This window comes from Vulpes vulpes, chromosome 15, assembly GCF_048418805.1.
Source record: "Vulpes vulpes isolate BD-2025 chromosome 15, VulVul3, whole genome shotgun sequence".
Taxonomy (NCBI): Eukaryota; Metazoa; Chordata; class Mammalia; order Carnivora; family Canidae; genus Vulpes; species Vulpes vulpes.
Window position 1 is genome coordinate 112313614 of NC_132794.1, and position 18678 is coordinate 112332291.

The 18678-nt window shown below is 55.8% G+C and overlaps 2 protein-coding genes and 1 long non-coding RNA gene across 8 annotated transcripts in view; 2 read left to right on the forward strand and 1 right to left on the reverse strand.

Annotated features, from left to right (window-relative positions):
- The window catches only part of EDRF1 (erythroid differentiation regulatory factor 1), a 41515-nt gene extending 38563 nt beyond the window's left edge, over nucleotides 1-2952 (forward strand). For 2 of the 4 annotated variants that reach the window (XM_026010683.2, XM_026010685.2), the window contains one exon: nucleotides 2104-2952. In XM_026010683.2, the coding sequence (XP_025866468.1) occupies nucleotides 2104-2263 (160 nt within the window). In that variant the 3' untranslated portion in view covers nucleotides 2264-2952. The remainder of the gene's footprint in view (nucleotides 1-2103) is intronic. The other 2 variants (XM_026010684.2, XM_072740363.1) reach the window with 1 other exon arrangement.
- On the reverse strand, nucleotides 2004-12267 carry MMP21 (matrix metallopeptidase 21). 2 transcript variants are annotated; one of them, XM_072740364.1, is made up of 7 exons: nucleotides 12056-12267; nucleotides 10472-10952; nucleotides 9713-9852; nucleotides 9320-9461; nucleotides 7718-7975; nucleotides 5295-5467; nucleotides 2004-5036 (listed from the first exon to the last, which is right to left on the reverse strand). In XM_072740364.1, exons 1-7 carry the CDS (start codon nucleotides 12215-12217, stop codon nucleotides 4737-4739), a joined length of 1656 nt encoding a protein of 551 aa, XP_072596465.1. In that variant the 5' UTR covers nucleotides 12218-12267; the 3' UTR covers nucleotides 2004-4736. The 2 variants fall into 2 exon arrangements, with proteins under 2 accessions (XP_072596465.1, XP_025866534.2); XM_026010749.2 differs by lacking the exon at nucleotides 12056-12267 and having other exon boundaries at nucleotides 10472-11746.
- On the forward strand, nucleotides 12228-18076 carry LOC112928811 (uncharacterized). Of its 2 annotated transcripts, XR_011997621.1 has the most exons (8): nucleotides 12228-12431; nucleotides 12645-12739; nucleotides 13272-13391; nucleotides 14896-15049; nucleotides 15469-15923; nucleotides 16249-16728; nucleotides 17470-17638; nucleotides 17895-18076. It is a non-coding gene; the product is annotated as an uncharacterized lncRNA (long non-coding RNA). The 2 variants fall into 2 exon arrangements; XR_011997620.1 differs by lacking the exon at nucleotides 12228-12431 and having other exon boundaries at nucleotides 12509-12739.
- Nucleotides 18077-18678: the final 602 nt, after the last annotated feature.

Consider the following 18678-nt stretch of genomic DNA (forward strand, 5'->3'; position numbering starts at 1 on the left):
TGGGGTTTCATAGAATGAAAAATAGAAGTACTCTCTGCAGGTTTGGAAAACCTTTGACCATGTGCAGAGAGCAGATCTTTTAGATTTATGGGCTATTCCTGGCCAGGTATGTGCATTTAGTAATTGGTTAAGATTATTAAAAGGAAAATAAAGGAGTGTTAGTTGCCTTTGGATAAAAGATAAGCCAGCAAAATGCTGGGACCTTTCTTGTTAGAGTTCATGGTTTAGTGAGACTATTGATGAGAGTTGATTTCCATTAAGAATGGAAATCATTTGTAGAAATTGGAAGATGAAGATTTAAGGTTCAGGATTAGGATTAGAACAAATCTCAGATGTTTTAAATGTATGATCCCAGCAGCCATGGGTTATCTTCCAGCACCCAGCTAAATGTGGTATCATTGTCCATGAAGAATGCATTTTTGGAGCACTGGTTCTGATAGTTAAGTACTGATGCCTTAATTTGTCAGGAGTTTAAGTTTCTCATAAGGTTATCAGAGGTTTTGTAAATGTCACCCCCACTCAAAAATAAAAACATCACCATCTTAGGCCCGAACTGTAGGCAACAAATGCATTTTGCAGTCACTTTGTGCCCTGGGTGGTTTGACGGGAAGAGAGATTTGCCTGATAAAATAAGTAGTACTAAGAGGGAGAAGAGAAACGGGTCCAGGGAGGGTTTTGCAGGGCCCACACTCCTTCCCGCTTGGGCCCGTGGACAGCCCCAGTATGGACAGGTGTTGAGGAGGAGCAAGTGGAGCCACGAAGAGGACTCCTTATAGCCTGAGCCTTGATGTGCACCAGAGGGAGGTTCTAGACTCCTGGTTTACCGTGTGGCTGGCCTGATGGGTACAAGGGAACATTTGTACTTTGGCAAATGGAAAGAACATAGCATTTGAAGTCAGAATATAATGTTTTGACCCCAATCCAAACTATTTAGTCCTTCTGGGCCTTGGTTTTTACATCTGTAAGGTAGGAATATTACTAGTCCTTGCCCTTCTGGGGCAGCAGGGTTATCAAGCGGTTCAGATGTAGACATACGTATGAGGAATCGAGCCGCAGTTAGTTAGCTGGTCATGGTCTGAATTACGTTTGGACTCAAAAGGAAAAAAAGGATGCTAGAGATGAACTGCCATGCAATTAGTAGTCTTTTCTCCTAGTGACATAAATAGAACCCATGAATCTATCCTGTGGGGGATATATTTTCAGAACAAACAAGTTTTTGTTCAAAAAGTTGTTAAGTGGAGTATGTCTAGAACCCTGCACCTGGGCAGTGGGGGGGCATCCTTCACCAGAAGCAGCTCGGAGAGTTGAACTGCAGTGAGGTGGAGTAGTTCCCGAGCCTGGGGTCCATGCTTCAGTCCTATGCAATTCTGGCTCCACAGAGAGCAGCCCCACGGTCAGGCTGGTTGATCTGAGGGGCATTGGGCTCAGCACAGAGAAGGGAGCAGATGGCAGACAGCCTCTCGTGCCTAGCCCTTCCCTGCTGGACCTTCTTCACAGCGTGGTCATCTGACCCGCTCTCTGCTTTTTGTGTAATGCACGTCGTCCCACCCCTCCTACCTCAGTAGAACTCGGGTGCCGTGAGGGCAGGGACTCTTGGTCTGCCTTGTCCACTGAGTGTCAAGAGCAGTTCCCAGTACACAGTAGGCGCTCAAATATTTGTAAAAAGAAGGAACATTGGTTCTAATTGATATATTGAAGTAAATGTCTACAGACAGGCCTATAAGCAGTAGATGCAAGAAGGTAAGTACGGAATAAGAATTAATAGAACACCTGCTTCCAGGGATCCCTGGGTGGCTCAGTGGTTTAGCGCCTGCCTTTGGCCCAGGGCACGATCCTGGAGACCCAGGATCGAGTCCCATGTCAGGCTCCCAGCATGGAGCTTGCTTCTCCCTCTGCCTGTGTCTCTGCCTCTCTCTTTCTCTCTCTCTCTCTCTCTCTCTGTGTCTCTCTATGTCTACCATGAATAAATAAAATCTTTAAAAAAAAAAAAAACACCTTCCCTGTGAAAAGTGACAGCCTGTTCCTGTTTATTTTTGGATTTTTTGAACTGAGGTGGGCATCGCGGTGCACTTCACTTCCTTTGTTATTTTTGTTTTAACACAGCAGTAATACTGACGAAGATGGAGTCCTCAAAACCAACAAGCAGATTTACTCCCAGCTTTTGAGAGCTACTGCTAACAAAAATGCAACTCTTCTGGAAAGAATCGACGTGCTCCTCCATTTGCTGGATCAGCTTGCTCGAGGTGGCGGTGGCGTGCAGTGACTCGCGCCTGACGCTCCGGCCGCAGAATTGCTGTCAGGCAGTGCCTTCTACTCTTGGAGGCTAGTTTGTCCATTCGGTGCTTCGTCTTATTAAATATGAGGGAAATAGCCACTTAAACAGGCTCAGCAGTGGAAACAGATTCTCTCTTCCCATGACAGACAGATCGTGGTTGAGTTCTTTGACTTCTTCATCTGAAGTGCTAAAATCAGAATCAGACTTCGAGCTCCCAGCAGTTCTTTCTTTGAGAAGTACAGGGTACCTCAGTGTTGACACACACGCTGTGCTGCAGGTACCCTGCTAGACAGTTCCGAAATATGTTAAGCTACGTGAGTTTAAGATAATTATTTTGGATGATGTTACTTTGGTCAAGGAAACTTTTATCCAGATGATTTTAGTGGTTCCAGTGGGTTAAGGAAACGTCCTGTACATCTACGTGTCTCCTTCTTGGTCGCACAGAAGGAAGCCCGCTCTCCTTCAACGTCAGCGCAGCAGTTTGTGGAGACTGGCCGTCGTGCGAGTTTCTGTATTTAGTGCATGTTCGGAAAGGATCCGCTTTTCTTTGACTTTGTATGACAGTTGATCAAGAATAGGTACTATTCCCCCCACCACCACCTTTTTTTTCATGTTAAACTTGAAACTGTGAATAAGGTAAGAAAACTATTTTGAATAAATAAATTATTTATTTAAAATGTCTTCGTATTTTTCCATTTCACATTCTTCACTTTGTAAAATTCATTCTTTAATGAATGAATTCGAATCAAAAACCAGTTCGAATCAAAACTCAAAAGAAAGATTAAAACATTAAAAAACTGTGCCACCCACTGAATTCTCACTAGAACGTCACACTCGTTACTTGCCACTGTTGCTGTGCAGCTCTTGTCCGGTTGCATACAAACTTCTCTATTCTTTTCTGTGCCTACCGCGTGCGATGATGCACTTGTCCTGTCAGTCTCAGGGAACAAACATCAAGCATACCCTTGCCTGTCGGGTGGATGGTTGGGACGTTAGGCGTGAGGCCTTTGTAGACAAGAGCTTGCCCTGCCTCCAGGTCCAGAGTGCCAGCCTGACCTCCTTCATGCCATCTGCAGGTCCCTTGGGCTGCCGATCCTGCACTTTGGCCGGCAACCCGTCCGCTCACCAGCCACACCTCTCCGGAGGAATCTGAACTATACCGAAAGGTGTCTGGAATAAACTTGTTTTAAGCTGAATTTTTACAGATTGGCTTTCTCAGGCGCCAAGACTTTCAGGTGTTTTCCTTGGCAGTGAGGGGACTCCAATCCTAGCTTGGCAGAGCTATGGCTGGCCGTCTGTCCACTCCCTCATTACTCAGTTTGCATTTCCTTGGGACAGATTTGCATCCATTTTCACAAATCAGTGAAGCATTTAGAGTTCTAAGTCATGAAGCAGATGCACAGAGTCTGCAAAGTCTCCTGCCAGGACAGCTGTTACTCCGCTTCCCCCTTGGTTGGTCAGGTGCTGTCTCCACTAGCTCAGCCTGCACGCTTCCACTGAGGTCTCATTCTGAAGTAGGCTGGTGCCGGATGTCGTGTTCCCGGTCTTGTTTTCTGGCCGCTCCTTGGCTGAACAGCCTTTTAGTCGAGAGGAATACTTGTTTTTAAGCAAGAAGATCCCAATTCTGGCTGTCTTCCCTTGTCAGCAAGAATACGAACATCCCTGCGGGGGAAGGAGATGTCTTTTTAAAAATGTTTTTGTAGTCTGCAGATTTTACACTAGTGCTTCTTGAAGTGCTGGTGTCTTAGCTCACTGGACAAGAACTGGGCCGCCCGTGGCCTGACCGCCGAGAGGACTTGTCTTGAAGTGACTTTCGGTCCAGGGATGGAGAGGAGGTGCCAGGGCGCTGACTGGCTGGAGCGAGGCGGCGATGGTCACCGGCAACCACTGGCTCTGACTCTGGGAAGGACACAAGCGTGAACCAGAGTTTCCCTGACTAGAAACGTGCACAGTCGGAGGCGCCCTGACACAGCTGTGAAGCTCAGAGAAATACATAGAAAGCCTTCTGTACGCTGTCAAGTATTTGAAAAATAGAAATTGCCATGACAGGAATTGGGTGTAGTCGGTCTGGAATCCGACCTTTCCCACCAAATCCCCACGTTCTCGGTGCTTCCAGGGAGCTGCATTCCCTTCCACGACTGGACCCTATGGCTGTGGCTACATCCTCATCCACCCATGAAACAGGTGTAGGGGTGGACAGACAGGGATTCCCCATTCCCCAGGATTCTTTTTTTTAACCTTTCCTAAAAGATTGCTAAAAATCATTCCCTGAATAATTTTTTTTTTGCTTGAGAAATTGACTTTTAAACCAAATATTTCAAAAGTTTGAGTAATGCTTTTTCCATCGCATTTTAGCTCTACTTGCTTTGGTTACTCAACATCTGGTTTGTTTTCTTTGTAAAAGAAATCAGACTTTCTCTTAGAAGAGAAATCCTTTGAGTCCATTTGCCTATTTTTCTCATTACACAGTCAGGGTGGAGGCATGGACATCACAAATGTCAAACCACCGCTCTGAGATTGACTGCTTTGGAAATAAGCCGTTTGAAGGAAGCCAAGAATGCTGTTGTTTGTCCTTGTCGTTAACTACTTTCCAGTATGCACTGCCTTTGAAAAAGAAAAGGGAGTTGTGTGCGTAGGAGTAATAGGCTGAGTCTATATTCCTGAAGGGATGGTTCTGTGGCTCTATTCCCGGAAACACTTCAGTGATCTTCATTGGATAAGAATCAAGTACTTGATTTCTATTGACGTCAAATGCAAACACCTGTAAAGCCAAGTGAGAAAGTTAAGACTGGCTTTTCTGAAAACTATTGATTTTTAGGTTAATTTATAGGAATGAGGTAATAAGTAAAGCTGTGGCTTGGCACCAAACTCTCTGGGCTTGAAGTTCTTTCATTTTCTGTATGATGGGGTCTGCTGTGGCCAGAGAGGTCTGAGGCAATTGAGAACAACTCTGAACTAAAAACTTGAATTTTAAGTAGGGGACACAGAAGCAACACCAGGCTGGAAACCTCCTACTTACGAGGGACTCTTTGAAGAAGTAAATTAACTGCTTTCTTCGGTCATAAAAGGCAGTGTCCAGGGGACTTGGGATGCCAGGAAATCCTTCCGAAATCAATTTGGGGTAGCTGTTTCCTTGTTCATCTTCTGTGTAGGCCTGATCCTTGTCACTGTCGTATCTCCAGTACTGATTTCCTGACCAAAAAAAAAAAAAAAAAGCTAAATTACCATTTAATTACAGCCAACGATGAAGAGGGCCTGCTTTCAACACAGGTCTCCGTCAACCATGACCCCAGCGGCTAAGGGAAGCCTCCGTTGCGCTGAATGATTCCCCAGGTCTTGAACTACTAGATTCCAGTAATCACTGCTGCTGTTAAAAATGTCGGTTGCCTTTTGCACGGCACTCCAGCCCCCGGGCGCTCATCAAGAGCAACAACAAAAGGACAAAATATGGTCTTTTTCACTTATAAGCATCTTACTCCTTTTCATCTTCCTACATAGTCTCAAGATTTTCCTTTTACACGTTAGGGACCCATGGGTCGTCCTGAATCCTTTTCCTACCGTCATCAACACAAGCCCTCTTTTTACAGAAGACAACCATAATGCTTCTGATGGGGTTTTGCTTTCTTTCAGTGTTTTAGAATCCGGTAGTTCCCCCACCAAGCCCAGGGTACCAGTGAGGGAACTGGAGGAGAGAGCTGAAGCGATAAGAGAATCCAGGTTGGCAGCCTGGGCCTCCCGCACTCCAGCCGCGCCGCTCCACCCACTGTCCCGAAGTCCCGGCTTGTCATTTGGCTGTTTCTTTTCAAGCCCCACATGCTAATTCCATGCTCTGAAACAGCACAGGATTCTAAGCTCTCCTTATTAGTCCCTAATCCTGAAAACTGGCACACTGTCAGCATAAATTAGAGCAAGTCTACAGAGTTAGATATTTTTGTGTTCACAACTTACACCACATCACAGCCAGTTAGATTCCTTAGCAACGAACCACGTGAGGCCTCCCTCCCCCTCCCTCACCCCCACCCTACCCCACCCGGGAAGGTTCGCCATCGAGAAAGAACAGTGATGTGTGTCCCGCCGAGGGTGCCATTCAAACTGGAATACTTTTTTGAATGTAAAGTATTCACAGCAAGTTCCCTTTAATAAGATGTTTTTAAAGATCCAAGAATAAAATCCAGCTGAATGGTAGCAATCCCCCCGATGACCTAATTCTATAATTGAGAGTCCCCGAGTGTCGCCAATATAAATTCTAGTCCAGGACCTCCTACGTCCCTGAAAGCTGTGCTTCCAACTCTGGAAGACGAACTAGGACGGTCCACCCTGGGCAATTTCTTGATGTCACTGAACTAAAAGAATTCTTCCTTTGTGTGATGTAAGGACAATTAAGGCCAAATTCATACGCTGGTTTCTTACAGCAAATCCGCATGAAGCATCCTCTCGGTTGGGCTCTTGCCTCACTGAGTCCAGCAAGATTTAAGGCAATAGGGTCGTATTACCGGGAGTCAGGCAGAGAGGACACGGCTTACCTCTAGGGCGTAAGTTTGGGGAAGGGGAAGAGAAGGTAGCAACCACAGAATCTTGTTTGTGGTTAGATATCTGGTTTGCCAGGGCGGCCAGCCTCGATGACAGGGACACAGGCTCTGGGCATGGCGCCCGGTGAGTGAGGGGAAGCAGCAGCAAGAGAGCCTTGGCCTGCCTGCTCTGTGTGTCCCCCACCCCAGACCCCCACCCCAGTTTCCACCTTCCAGCAAAACACTGATCCTTCCTGCTGGGAAACTGCACAGATTCCTCAGTGCCCACTGGGTGAAGTCCAGGCCCTGAGCAGGGCGGCTCTCGATGCCCAGGCCGACCCTGACTTTCCAAACTAATCTCACCCTATGTGACCCTGTCGCACCTTCACAGGCTCAGCTGACCCTCGGATCTGCGTCTTCATCCTCCCTCACTCTGAAGCCCACCCCCTGCCCCTCACCTGCACCTCCCCCATCTCACTATTCCTGGTGTCCCTTTCTGGGCACCCAGGGACCTGCGCATCCTCCAAGGTGACTCAGGCATCTGGTTCCAGGCGGCAGTGGTCACCTTGTCCGCTCCCCCTCCCGTGCACCACATAACTCTAGAAGTTGGCTTCTAAGGTCTTTTCTCTCCAGAATTAGTTAAAACCTCTGAAGGGAGGGCCCATCCTTACGGGTCTTCGGCAACCACCTCAGGGCCTGGCACAGTTGGTTCACCACCCATTCATTCGTTCAGTTGTGCATGTGAGGCATTCAGGGCCTTCTTGCAGAGATCAGGGGATACGACACGGTCCCTGTGCTCACAGAGCTCACAGTCTGATGGAACAAAGGGCAATGGGGTGCGTAACTGCAAGGGCATGAGACTAAGCTTCCCTGGGATGGGGCCCAAAGATGTGTTCTATAATGAAGAAATAGAGCTGTCCGTAAGAACCTCTACCTTTAAAAAAATAACGTTCGTCTCTTCTCCACGTCCAGAGGTGGACAAAAGCGTCGATGTGTTGTGTTGGGATCCCGTGCCAGCCCCTGAGGATTTGGATAGGATCCCCGTAGCGCGTCCGGTTGTTTCGATTTTCATAAAGCCAGTACCAGCTGTTGCGGAAGAAGTAGGTGCTGAATCTCATCCTCACGGCCCCATGTTGGTTTCTCTCCTTGCGAATCCAGTCAAACGCGGTATCGAATGATCCCTCACATGAACCTGAAAAAAGAAAAAAGCCCAACCACGCGTCACCTGGTGCAAAAACCAACAGCTGCTACGTTCATGCGTGACTCGAACAGAGACAACTTCGAAGATTGAGTTTTCCACTGAACTGTCCTAAAGCACGACGCCACACGAGATTGGCAGTGGGCCTTCCCGGCCCAGCAGAAGGAGCTGGAGGGGGCCCGCTGGCTGCCGCAGTGCGCCTCGCACGGGCCCTTCTGGCTAACCTGCACCCAGGACACCGGGTCACTCCCTGAAGGGTCTCGATTTGGATGCTGGTTATGCGATCACCCTAAAGATAGCTGACGCCTCTTTGTCTTTCTAAAGATTTTATTTATGAGAGACACGAGAGAGGCAGAGGCACAGGCAGAGGGAGAAGCAGGCTCCACGCAGGGAGCCCGACGTGGGACTCAATCCCAGGATCCCGAGATCACGCCCTAAGCCAAAGGGAGATGCTCATCCCCTGAGCCACCCGGGCGCCCCTAGCTGATGCCTCTTGATGGCTCATCTGACTTCATCAGAGGCAAGAAGTTTGGTTCTGGGCACAGACGAGAGTAAGACTTCCTCTGATGGAAATAAATGCATCCTGGCGTTTAGGATGCTGAGAGCTTCTTTGCATAGGATGGTTTGCGCGGAACAGGAAGGGGGGTGCTCTCCGTTTTGAGTAAGAAGGGGAAGGGAGCTTGCTTTCCCTACAGCCTCAATGCTAGGTCACGAATCACTTCAATTAAGTAATGAACCATCGGGCAGCCCGGGTGGCTCAGTGGTTTAGCGCCGCCTTCGGCCCAGGGCATGATCCTGGAGTCCCAGGATCGAATCCCACGTTGGGCTTCCTTCATGGAGCCTGCTCCTCCCTCTGCCTGTGTCTCTGCCTCTCTCTCTCTCTCTGTGTCTCTCATGGATAAATAAATAAAATCTTAAAAAAAAAAAAAAAACCAAACCATTAACACTTTGGCCTGAACAATTAAAGACCGATTGAAGTTGATCCGGACAAGGTTTCTGCTGCCCTTTGCCTTGGGAAGGCAGGAAACTTCTCCCAGGGGCCTCCGGTGCCTGCAGCTCCCAGAGGGTGCCACCGCCTGGGGCCCACCCACTGCTCTTTAGGAAACCACCACGTTCTGCTCCTTCCTCGTAGCACACGGGAGCCAGGTCACAGGAGGGACCACCGTGGGGGAGCTCGCTCGGCCCCGCAGCTACGGGTGGGGCGAGACCACCTTGTTAGGGAAGAGAATCGGCCTCACGGAGCTGTGCTGTCCGGGCCAGGCTCCCGGGCAGGAACGCTCTAGAATACGGTGTGTCCTCTGTGAGCCGCGGAGATGCTCCCAGAACATTCTATCTTACCGTACAGCTTCTGAATTGCTTTTCTGTCTGACCAGTCCAGCTCAAACACGGGCTCCTGCGGAACGTAGTTGGGCTGCATGATGGATCCCGCCCTGTAGGTGTGCGGCAGGCCGAGGACGTGGCCGATTTCGTGGACGGCCACCTGGAAGGGAACACACGCCCGGGCAGCGCCACCCCGGGGGTCTCAGTGTCACGTGGACCCCCCACCCCCACCCCACTCCAGGGCAGGGCTGGGCTTCAGGGGGCCAGCACTCGACCCGGAGACGGGGAGGGACCGGGAGCCTCGGGGCCTTTCTGAGAAGGCTGCGGCCCCCCTGGAGCAGCTCTGGCCGCCAGCCCGCGCCCCACCCCCCTTTGCCGCTCACGGCCCGCGAGCCGCTGGCGCCCACGTACTTTGAGGAGGCTGATGCCCGCGTCACTGGTGGGAGGCGTGAAGTGTTCGTCGTCGTCGAAGTGGATGTCGCCCAGGCGCCAGGCGTGGGCAAACTCCTGCCCGCTGCCATCAAAAACCCGAGGACAGCCCAGGTGCCGGCCTGGCAGGGGGAGGGGGACACAGACGGTTTGCGGCCCGGGGCTTGTGGACACAGACGGTTCATGGCCCGGGGCTTGTGGTCCACAAGCGGAAGCAAGCCCTGGCTCGTGCAGCCGAGTGCTGGCACCCCTAAAGTCTTGGAAGACGGAGCTGCACAGCGAGCCTGGGGGAGCCCGGGGGAGGGGGGGCGAGGGGGGCCGTCCAAAGGCCTCGGGAGGAGAGGAGGGCGCAGGTCTGGCTGGAGCCTGCCAGCTGCCTGGTCAGGAGCGACCCCCCAGGGGTCCCAGGCCCCCCAGGGTAGTCCTCAGCGCCCGTGTGGGCCTCACCGGAGGGCCCTAATCCAGCCAGACCAGCAGGGCGGGCGAGCGTCCCTAGCTCCCAGGTGGGCCGCAGAGGGGTGACTTCGCCCCGCCCCGCCCCACCCGGCTGGGAGCACCCCACGGCCAGCACCCCGACCTCCCGGAGTGGCGGGGGCGCCTGCGGGGCAGGAGTCCTAGCACAGCAGCTCCCGCGGAGGGGCTGCCGTAGGCCCAGCCCGGGCGCCCTCAGGCCCCCCAGGGGGCTGTGCAGGTGACCCGAGTGGGGTTCCCGGGCGGCCTGGGGGTCTTGGGCCTTCTCACCCCGCCCGAACGCCAGCTTGATGTCCACGGCGGCCCCGGGGGCGGCCAGGTCCTCGCGGAAGTCCAGTGGCATCACCTCGCTCCACATCCTGAAGGCCAGCCTGAGGATGCGCCTCTGCTCGGCCTCGGCCAGCTGCCCGCTGGCGCCCTCGCCCAGCAGCCGCCAGCTCAGGGTCCGCTTGGCGAAGGCCCGGGGCGCCCCGCGCGGCGCGGCGACCTCAGGCGGCGGGGCCCCGGGCGGCGGCGGTGGCGGCAGGAAGCGCTTGGGGCGCGGCGGGGCGGCGGGGGGCGGCAGGGCCCGGGTGTCGGGGACCCCGCAGCGCGGCCTGTTCATGGCCGCCAGGGTGGCCGCGTCCAGGCGCCCGCTGGCCGGCAGCGCGTTGACCTTCTGGAACCTGCGCACGGCCTGCGCCAGGGCGGCAGCGGGGGGGCCCCGGGGCCCGGGGGGCGCATCGGCCCAGCCGTACTTGGACAGGAATCGCTGGGGAGACACGGAGGCACCGGCCGGCGGGCCGGGGGGCGCGGACTGAGCGGCCTTTCTAGTCCGGGGTACGGCTGGCTGCGGGAGGCCCCACCTGTGGCTGCGCACGCTTGCCTGTAGGTGCCCACCTGCGTGTGTGCGTGTCCGCATCTGCACGTGTCTGCATGTGCGCATGTGTCCGTGTAGGTGCCCACCTGCGTATGCACGTCCCAGTGTCAGTGCCCACCTGCGTGCGCACGTGTCTGTGTGTGCCGGTGCCTGTGTGTGCACGTCCCCGTGTCGGTGCCCGCCTGCGTATGCACGTCCCAGTGTCAGTGCCCACCTGCGTGCACATGTGTCTGTGTGTGCTGGTGCCTGCGTGTGCACATCCCCGTGTTGGTGCCTGCCTGTGTGCCCACGTGTCTGTGTGTGCCTGTGCCTGCATGTGCATATTCCCGTGTAGGTGCCCACCTGCATGTGCACGGGTCTGCATCTGCACGTGCCTGCGTGTGCACATTCCTGTGTAGGTGCCCACCTGCCTGTGCACGTCCCCGTGCAAGTGCCCGCCCGCATGTGCATGTGTCTGAGTGTGCCGCACCTGCGTGTGCATGTCCCTGTGTCGGTGCCTGCCTGCGTGTGCACGTGTCTGCATCTGCACGTGCCTGCGTGCGCACGTGTCTGAGTGTGCCCGCGCCTGCGTGTGCACATTCCCATGTAGGTGCCCACCTGCCTGTGCACGTCCCCGTGCAAGTGCCCGCCTGCATATGCACATGAGTGTGCCTGTGCCTATGAGTGCACGTCTCCGTGTTGGTGCCTGCCCGCGTGTGTATGTGTCTGAGTGTGCCCACGCCTGCGTGTGCATGTCCCCTGTCGGTGCCCGCCTGCATGTGCACGTATCTGTGTGTGGTGGTGCTTGAGGGTGCACATTCCCGTATCAGTGCCCGCGTGCATGCTCATGGGTCTGCGTCTGCACATGCCTGCAGTGTGTTGCCCGTGTCGGTGCCCGCCCGTGTGTGCATGTGTCTGAGTGTGCCCGCGCCTGCGTGTGCACGTCCCCCTGTCGGTGCCCGCCCGCGTGCGCACGTCCCGTCCAGTGCGCGGCGCCTGCGGGCCCGGGCGCCTACCTGCGCGGCGGGAAGGTCGGCGATGGGCTGCGCCGGGCGGCGCGGCGCGGGCTCCGGGTCGGGGCGGTCGCGGCTGCGGAGGAGCGGCTCGGGCCGCGCGGGCGGGGGTGCGGCGAGCCCGCAGAGCAGCAGCGCCCGGAGGACCGCGGGGGCGCCCGGCATGGCCCCGGGAGCGCGGCCCGCCCGCCCGGCTGCGTCCGGCCCGGCCCGAGGCTTTATCAGCGGCCGCGGGGAGCCCCGGGCGGTCGGGCGCGGCCCTTTGAAGCCCCCGGGGCGCCCTTCTTGTTGCAGTGACGGTGTTGGCGGCCCCCGGGCAATTGCCTCCGCAGCGGGCGCCTGCGGGCCCCATTCCTATGGCGACGGGCCGCGGCGGCAGGTGCCCCGGGGCGGGGCGGGGGGGGCGGGGGGGAGGGGGGAGGGGAGGAGGGGGGAGGGGGGGACCCGGCCCAAGGCGCCAGCCTCCGCCCCAGCAACCCTGCGCCCTACCCCGACGCAGTGGGCTCGCAGCCTGCGCCCACTTTCTTCCTAGGTTAGCTGGGGTGCGGGGGTTTTTTCTCTGATCTTTTGTTTTTGTTTCTTTTTATAAAAGGAATAATCTAGGAAAATAAGGATTTTAAAAGTACCGAGGATCCAGGAGGAAACCCAGCGATTCAGGTGCTGACACTCAGGTGAAGGCGCTCGCAGGTGCGGGCACCGGGCAGATGCCCCCGCAGTGTTTGTGTCCGGCCACCTTCATAGAGATCATGTCCTCTATCCTGTTACCTAAGACCCCGTGGACAGTGCCGGGCACCCTTCTCGGTTCCTGAATGTAGGCGTTTATCATCCGAGCTAATGGCTTGTCCTGGTCTGCGGGCCAGGATTTTTCCATGAGGTTCAGCTAGAGTCACCGGAAGTTCTAGAACCGCCCGCACCAAGGAGTCTCTGGGAAAGGAGGGTGGTGGTGGGGGGGCAGGGAACAAGACTAGGAGGGGCCAGGCTCAGCCGCCTGCAGTTTGTCACTGGTCACGTCCAGGAGCCTGCAGGAAGGGAGGAAGGCCCTCCAGGCACCAGGGCTGCAGGGGAGAGCTGGGAGTACGAGGCCACGGGTCTGACAACAGCACAGGTGCGGGGGTGGGGCGCCGGCCTTTAGCTGCTCATTCATTCAGCAGACAGTCCTTGTTCTCCTGGGGACAGGGAGTAGGGAACTGAACGTGATGGACTCATTCTTTGCCCTTAGGTGGAGGAGGCGGACAGTAAACAAAACAATGATGAAAGATTCCAATAGTGACAGGCAGTCAATATTCAGGTGGCCGTGAAAGACCTCTCGCAAAGGTGAAATGGAAGCAATGGAAGAAAAGTACGAGGGATACCGTCACCCGTGACTGGGGATTCCTGGGTGGTGTGGGCAAAGGAAAGGACACGTGCAAAGGCCCTGAGGCGGGCCCCGCACCTGGCAGTGTGGTGGATGTCGGAGAGGGGGAAGGAGGCAGGAGGGGAGGATAGGAAAGAGGGTGATGGGAAGGTGATGAAGGACCCAGAGGTCAGATAATTTGGATTCTACCCTAAGTTCATGGGGATTTTTTGAGGAGAGTGACTTTATGGATTCATTATTTAAAGGATCCTCCCGGGGCGCCTGACTGGCTCAGAGGAGCAGGTGACTCTGGATCTCGGGGTTGTGTGAGCCCCACGTTGGGTGTAGAGATTGCTTAGATACAGAGATGTAAAAGAATCTTCCCAGGTGCTCTATGGAAGAGCGATAAAAAGGGGGTGCGGCCCAGAGGCAGGTGCCGACGGACCCCTCTGGCCGGGCAGTCCCTCCTGCGGGCCCCAGCAGCCCTTCTGTGCCAGGTTGGTCTGATGGCCCTGTACCCTGAGACCCCTCATGGGGCTCCAGGATATTGGGGTTCCCGGGCAGGGCACAGTTCCAGGCTGTTCCGGGGGGGACCCATTCCCAGTGACGGCCCTGGAGCAGGTGCTTGTCCTCACACCGGTACTGCCGTGGCAAGGCCAGCCCCGGTGACATCTGGGGGTTGTGCCCACGGGGAGCCGGGACACCTGTCAGGCTACCTGCACAGCCCCGCTCGGTTCCTGTCAGCTCACAGATGGCAGGGGCGGGCCACGTACCAGGTGGGGACACGAGCGAGCGGGGGCGGGGGGGGCGGCATGACTATGGAGTGGGGGGGGGCCTGTGTACTCGAAACCCTCCCAGGACTGTCCAGGGGTAACGGGTCCCCGCACCCGCCTGCCGGATGGATCTTGGAAGTTTATCAAGAGGCCCTACCTGGGCAGAGTCACATAAACTGTGTTTTCTTGGGGGGGAGGGCGGGGTCTTTTTTAAATGTAAATTCACTTAACATCTGGTGTATTACTAGTTTCAGAGGTAGAGGTCAGTGACTCGTCAGTCTTAGAGAACACCCAGTGCTCATGACGTCATGTGCCCTCCTTCATGCCCTCACCCCATTACCCCATCTCCCCCACTGCAGCGGCCCTGTTTGTTTCCTATGATTACGAGTCTCTCTCTTTTTTTTTCTTTTTTTTTTTTTAAGAAATATTTTATTTGAGAGAGAAGCAGAAAGGGAGAGAGAGCCCAAGCAGGGGGTACGGGCAGAGGCAGAGGGAGAAGCAGGCTCCCTGCAGGAAGCCCGACGTGGGACTCGATCCCGGGACCCCAGGATCACGCCCTGGGCCCAAGGCCAGCGCTCAATGGCTGAGCCCCCCAGGCGCCCCGAGAGTCTCCCTCTCGGAATTCGTCGTGTTTTATCTTCCCCGGCTGTTTCCCGGGGCTGCGTGGGGCGTCCCGTGCGCCCGTCGGAGATGCTCTCGGCCTAACGCGCTCCTTTTATCTGTTGTGTCTTCCACAGAATTAGTGTCGCCGTTTGGGTCGCTTCGTTCTGTGCAGGTGTTTTCAACACCACGTCACCTGTCGAGGCCACGTCCCTGGAACAGCCTCTGGGAGCAGGAAGGGCAAGCAGAGCAGCCCCCACATCCCAAGGACCGCGTGGGTCCAGCTCCCGGGTCAGTCGGTGGGCGCGTCTGCTCGATGACCTTCCCCAGCAGGGCCGTTCTGATGACCGAGGGCCGCCCACGCTCAGCTGTGTCCGCAGGCCCCCACTCCCACCTGCCTCCTACAGACGTGCTCCCCTAGTGCCCCGAACACGGGCTGTGGATGGTGGGGGGAGGGGAGCACCCCGGGCTCAGGGCGTGGGTCCCTCACCCTTCCCCTGGCACCCCTCGCTCTGCGCTGTGTGCACACGCGCGCCCCCGGCACCCTCTCGATGCTGTGCGGCAAGTGTTAGCGCGGGTCTGGACCCGGTAGACTGTTGGGGGGCGCGCAGAGCGTACCACCATTGCCCTAACACCGAGCGACAGCCCTCTGGCCAGGTCCCATGTGCCCGGACAGAGGTCACATTCTCAACTCCGGCCTCGTCCTTTAGTATCTTCGAAGCCAGCCTCGGAGTGGAAGGCGCACCCGGGGTACTCACTGTGAAACCAGGCGAGGGAGGTGGGCACCCAGCGGCGTGCAGCACCTAGGACTTCCCGCAGGACGGTGGCTCGTGACGTTCACGCAGAGCCGGGGGGGACCTGGACTCCTCGTCGCCAGAGCCGGCTTGGCAGGCGGGCTGCACCGCTGCCCAGAGACGCCCGCCGCCACCGGGGCCCCACGCTGGTGTCTTCCCACTGCGCCGAGTCACACCTGGCGTACATACGTGTTGGTTCCATGTGTCAGCGGGTGTGATGTGTATAAATGTACAGGTCACGATGACACCGGTCGATCCCGTGACAGTGTACGTGTGCGTCAGCTGTACTTACCAACATACCGTCCCGATCCGTCAGGAACAGACATCTGAATAACTGGCTGCATAGAGCTGCGCCGTGTGGACAGAGCCAGGTGCGACTGGCAGGTGTAAGGGCATTGTTCACCTTCCCGCGTGACTGGGGTTCTTTTTTTTTAATTGCAATCTCAAACGGTGTGGTGTTTTAAAATTTTATTTATTTGAGAGAGAGAGAGAGCACAAGCAGGGGCGAGGGGCAGAGGGAGAGGGAGATTCCCCGCAGAGCAAGGAGCCCGATGCGGGACTCGATCCCAGGACCCCGGGATCCTGACCCGAGCCCAAGGCTGACTCTTCACCAACTGACCCCCCCCCCACCCCCCCAGCATCCCTCTGTGTTTCGATGAGAAGATAAATCCTAAGTGTTTTCTCCTGGGGATACAGAAACCTGCCCGGTACGAGATTGAGAACAAAGCCGCCCGAGACCCCACGTAGCGCTCTGCTTCCTGGGAGGCCAACATTCCGGACGCGGAAAGAATGGAGAACTCTGGTCGGCACGGGCCCGGCGGCTGATGTCACACAGACCCGGTTCCGCCGGGACTGGAAGAGCAGTCGGCGCCGGTCCCATCCGCGACTCTGGCCGAAGACGGTGCTCCTGAGGGTCAGGTCTTCAAACGTGGGTGACGGCCGCCCGTGAAGGACAGTGGGGCCTTGAGGGCTTCATGACGGAGGGCCTTCCTCCCTCGCGTCGTCCCTCGTCCCTGTGTCGTGTGCTTGGCCTCAGGCGGCCGGGGGCAGCCGGACTCGGGGATCGTCCCCTCTTCTCTCGGACCGTTCCTCTCCCCGGTTATTTCAAAGCCTCTGAGCAGACTGACTGGCTTTGCAAGGCTCCCAGTGTTTGATGAACCAAATTTCGTACTCCAGGTGAATTGGATTTTAAGGAAATCAGTTAATTTAGGAGGAAAAATGGCAGCGAAAAGCGTGTGATCTACAATACGGGGGGGTGGGGTGGGGGGACAGGGCCGGTTCTGGTCTGCGCAGGGCACGCCTCATCTCTGAGCTTGGGGCACCCTCTGGCTGGGGGCTTCCGGAATCTGCTGAGATGGTGTGATCCAGCTGTCTGGGTCCTGAGAGGACTGAAAAGTGTCTTTCCCCCTCAAGTACGTGTCATTTAGTCCTTTACGAGATGGGTTTGCACATTCTCAGCCCCACGCAGCGGGACATTTTAAAAAGACTTTCCCTCAATTATTCCCACGGGGGATTGCAGAGCCTGATGCACAGCGAGGGGTCCGTTCGGGCTCTGGAAACCGTCGATGTCAGGAGGCCCAGGTGTCTGGGCAGCTGCTTGCACAAGGGCGGCCTGTGTGCCTGGGACTTAGAGCCGCTCACCACTGCTGCTGCCTGTGAAAGGGGGAAAAGATTCTTCGCGCTCCTTCCCCTTCTCATTTCCTTTTCTCTGGAGTTTGCATTTCAGTTGCTTTTCATGCAGAGAAGCCCTTTGCCCCCACTGCCAGCCTTGGCTCCTGGGCCTTCCCGGGAACGTGCTTTACACATATACGGGCTGGGGTTTGGGGGTTCCCGGGTCCCCCACTGAAGGAAGCGTGCTGAGGGGGCTGGGAGGGGAGGGGGGCCACGTTCACTGCCTGCCTGCACTCCTCCGCCCAGGTGCGTGTGACATGCTTTGAGATTATGATCGCCATCGACCTGGAGATTTTGATTATCATTGGCTGCCTCTTACTGATTATCGCGTGGTTGCTGATGTGCTGCGTCCTCCGTCTCTGCTGCCAAGTGTTCAGCATATTCCAGTGAAGGGGAACGGCTGGTGGGCAGAGAGGTACGTATGACCGGTGGTGTGATTTGCTCAGCTAAGAACCTCCGGACATTTGTAAGAAATGGGCTTAAAAAAAAAAAAAAATCTGGGGCGCCTGGGTGGCTTGTTCAGTGAGGTGTCTGACTCTTGATCTCAGCTCAGGTCTTGATCTCAGGGTCAAGGGCTTCAAGCCCCATGTTGGGCTCCATGCTGGGCGTGGAGCCTGGTTGAGAAAAGAAAAACAAAAAGAAATCTAATGCTTGTTATAAAATCTCCGAAGGGAAATAGGACAGTCAATGACATCGACGCAAAAGGCAAGTGACTTGGTTTGGAAGAAGGCCATCCTGAGACTCTGCTCCAGCTCCCCACTGTGCTATGGTAATTGTCGTCCCAGGAGACACGGCCTCCCCCGTGTCTCCCGGACACAGTGCTGTCGTGTGAAATACAGGCTGCTATGCTGACCCCAGTGGCCTCCTGACTGTTCTTTCCAAGTGTCTGCAGCCCCTCAGGGCAGGAGCCGTGCTGCGTCTGATGCCCAGGTACTTAGGACTCATGGCCCCAGGACACCTTTGCATGCCAGCGGCACTTCCCACCAGATAGACCTCTAACCTCAGATGTGGCGGATAAATGCTGAGCATTATTTGCTGAGACTATGCGACCCTCTGCTTATGAACCACCAGCATAAGGTCTGCATCCAGAGCTTGAGGGGGCTTCAGGGCGTTCCACAAGTAGTTTTCTGAGTTGCAAGGCTCACACTCAGGAAATGGTAGCTCAAACCCTCTTGACAGATGGGGACATGGCAACTCAGAAGGCAGGAGTGACTCTGGGTGACAGGGAGACCAGAACTCTTGAGTTTCACCCCAACCCCTCCTCCTGGGCTTCCTGAACCCTCAGGACCCATCACTTGCTCCCTGTCCCCAACAAAGAAGCCCAGGCTGCTTTGGGCCGCTGTGGAAGGGCTGCTTCCTCTCCTCCCCCGTACGTACCTCAGTGGGGGCTCGTATGTGGCCACTTCGCAGGAGTGTGGGCGTGATGGCCCCCAGGGCCGTGTGCACCCGGCACAG

What these genes read in the sequence shown, in the direction of transcription:
- MMP21 (XM_026010749.2), bottom strand. Translation starts at nt 11,645, where the DNA reads ATGGGAATGTGCACACGCAGGCGCGGGCACACTCAGACACGTGCGCAC. An exon ending in CGAACGTTATTTTTTTAAAG is followed by an intron (nt 5,468 to 7,717) that starts GTAGAGGTTCTT and finishes TTTTTTGGTCAG; the next exon opens with GAAATCAGTACTGGAGATAC. An exon ending in ACTTCTTCAAAGAGTCCCTC is followed by an intron (nt 5,037 to 5,294) that starts GTAAGTAGGAGG and finishes TTGGCTTTACAG; the next exon opens with GTGTTTGCATTTGACGTCAA.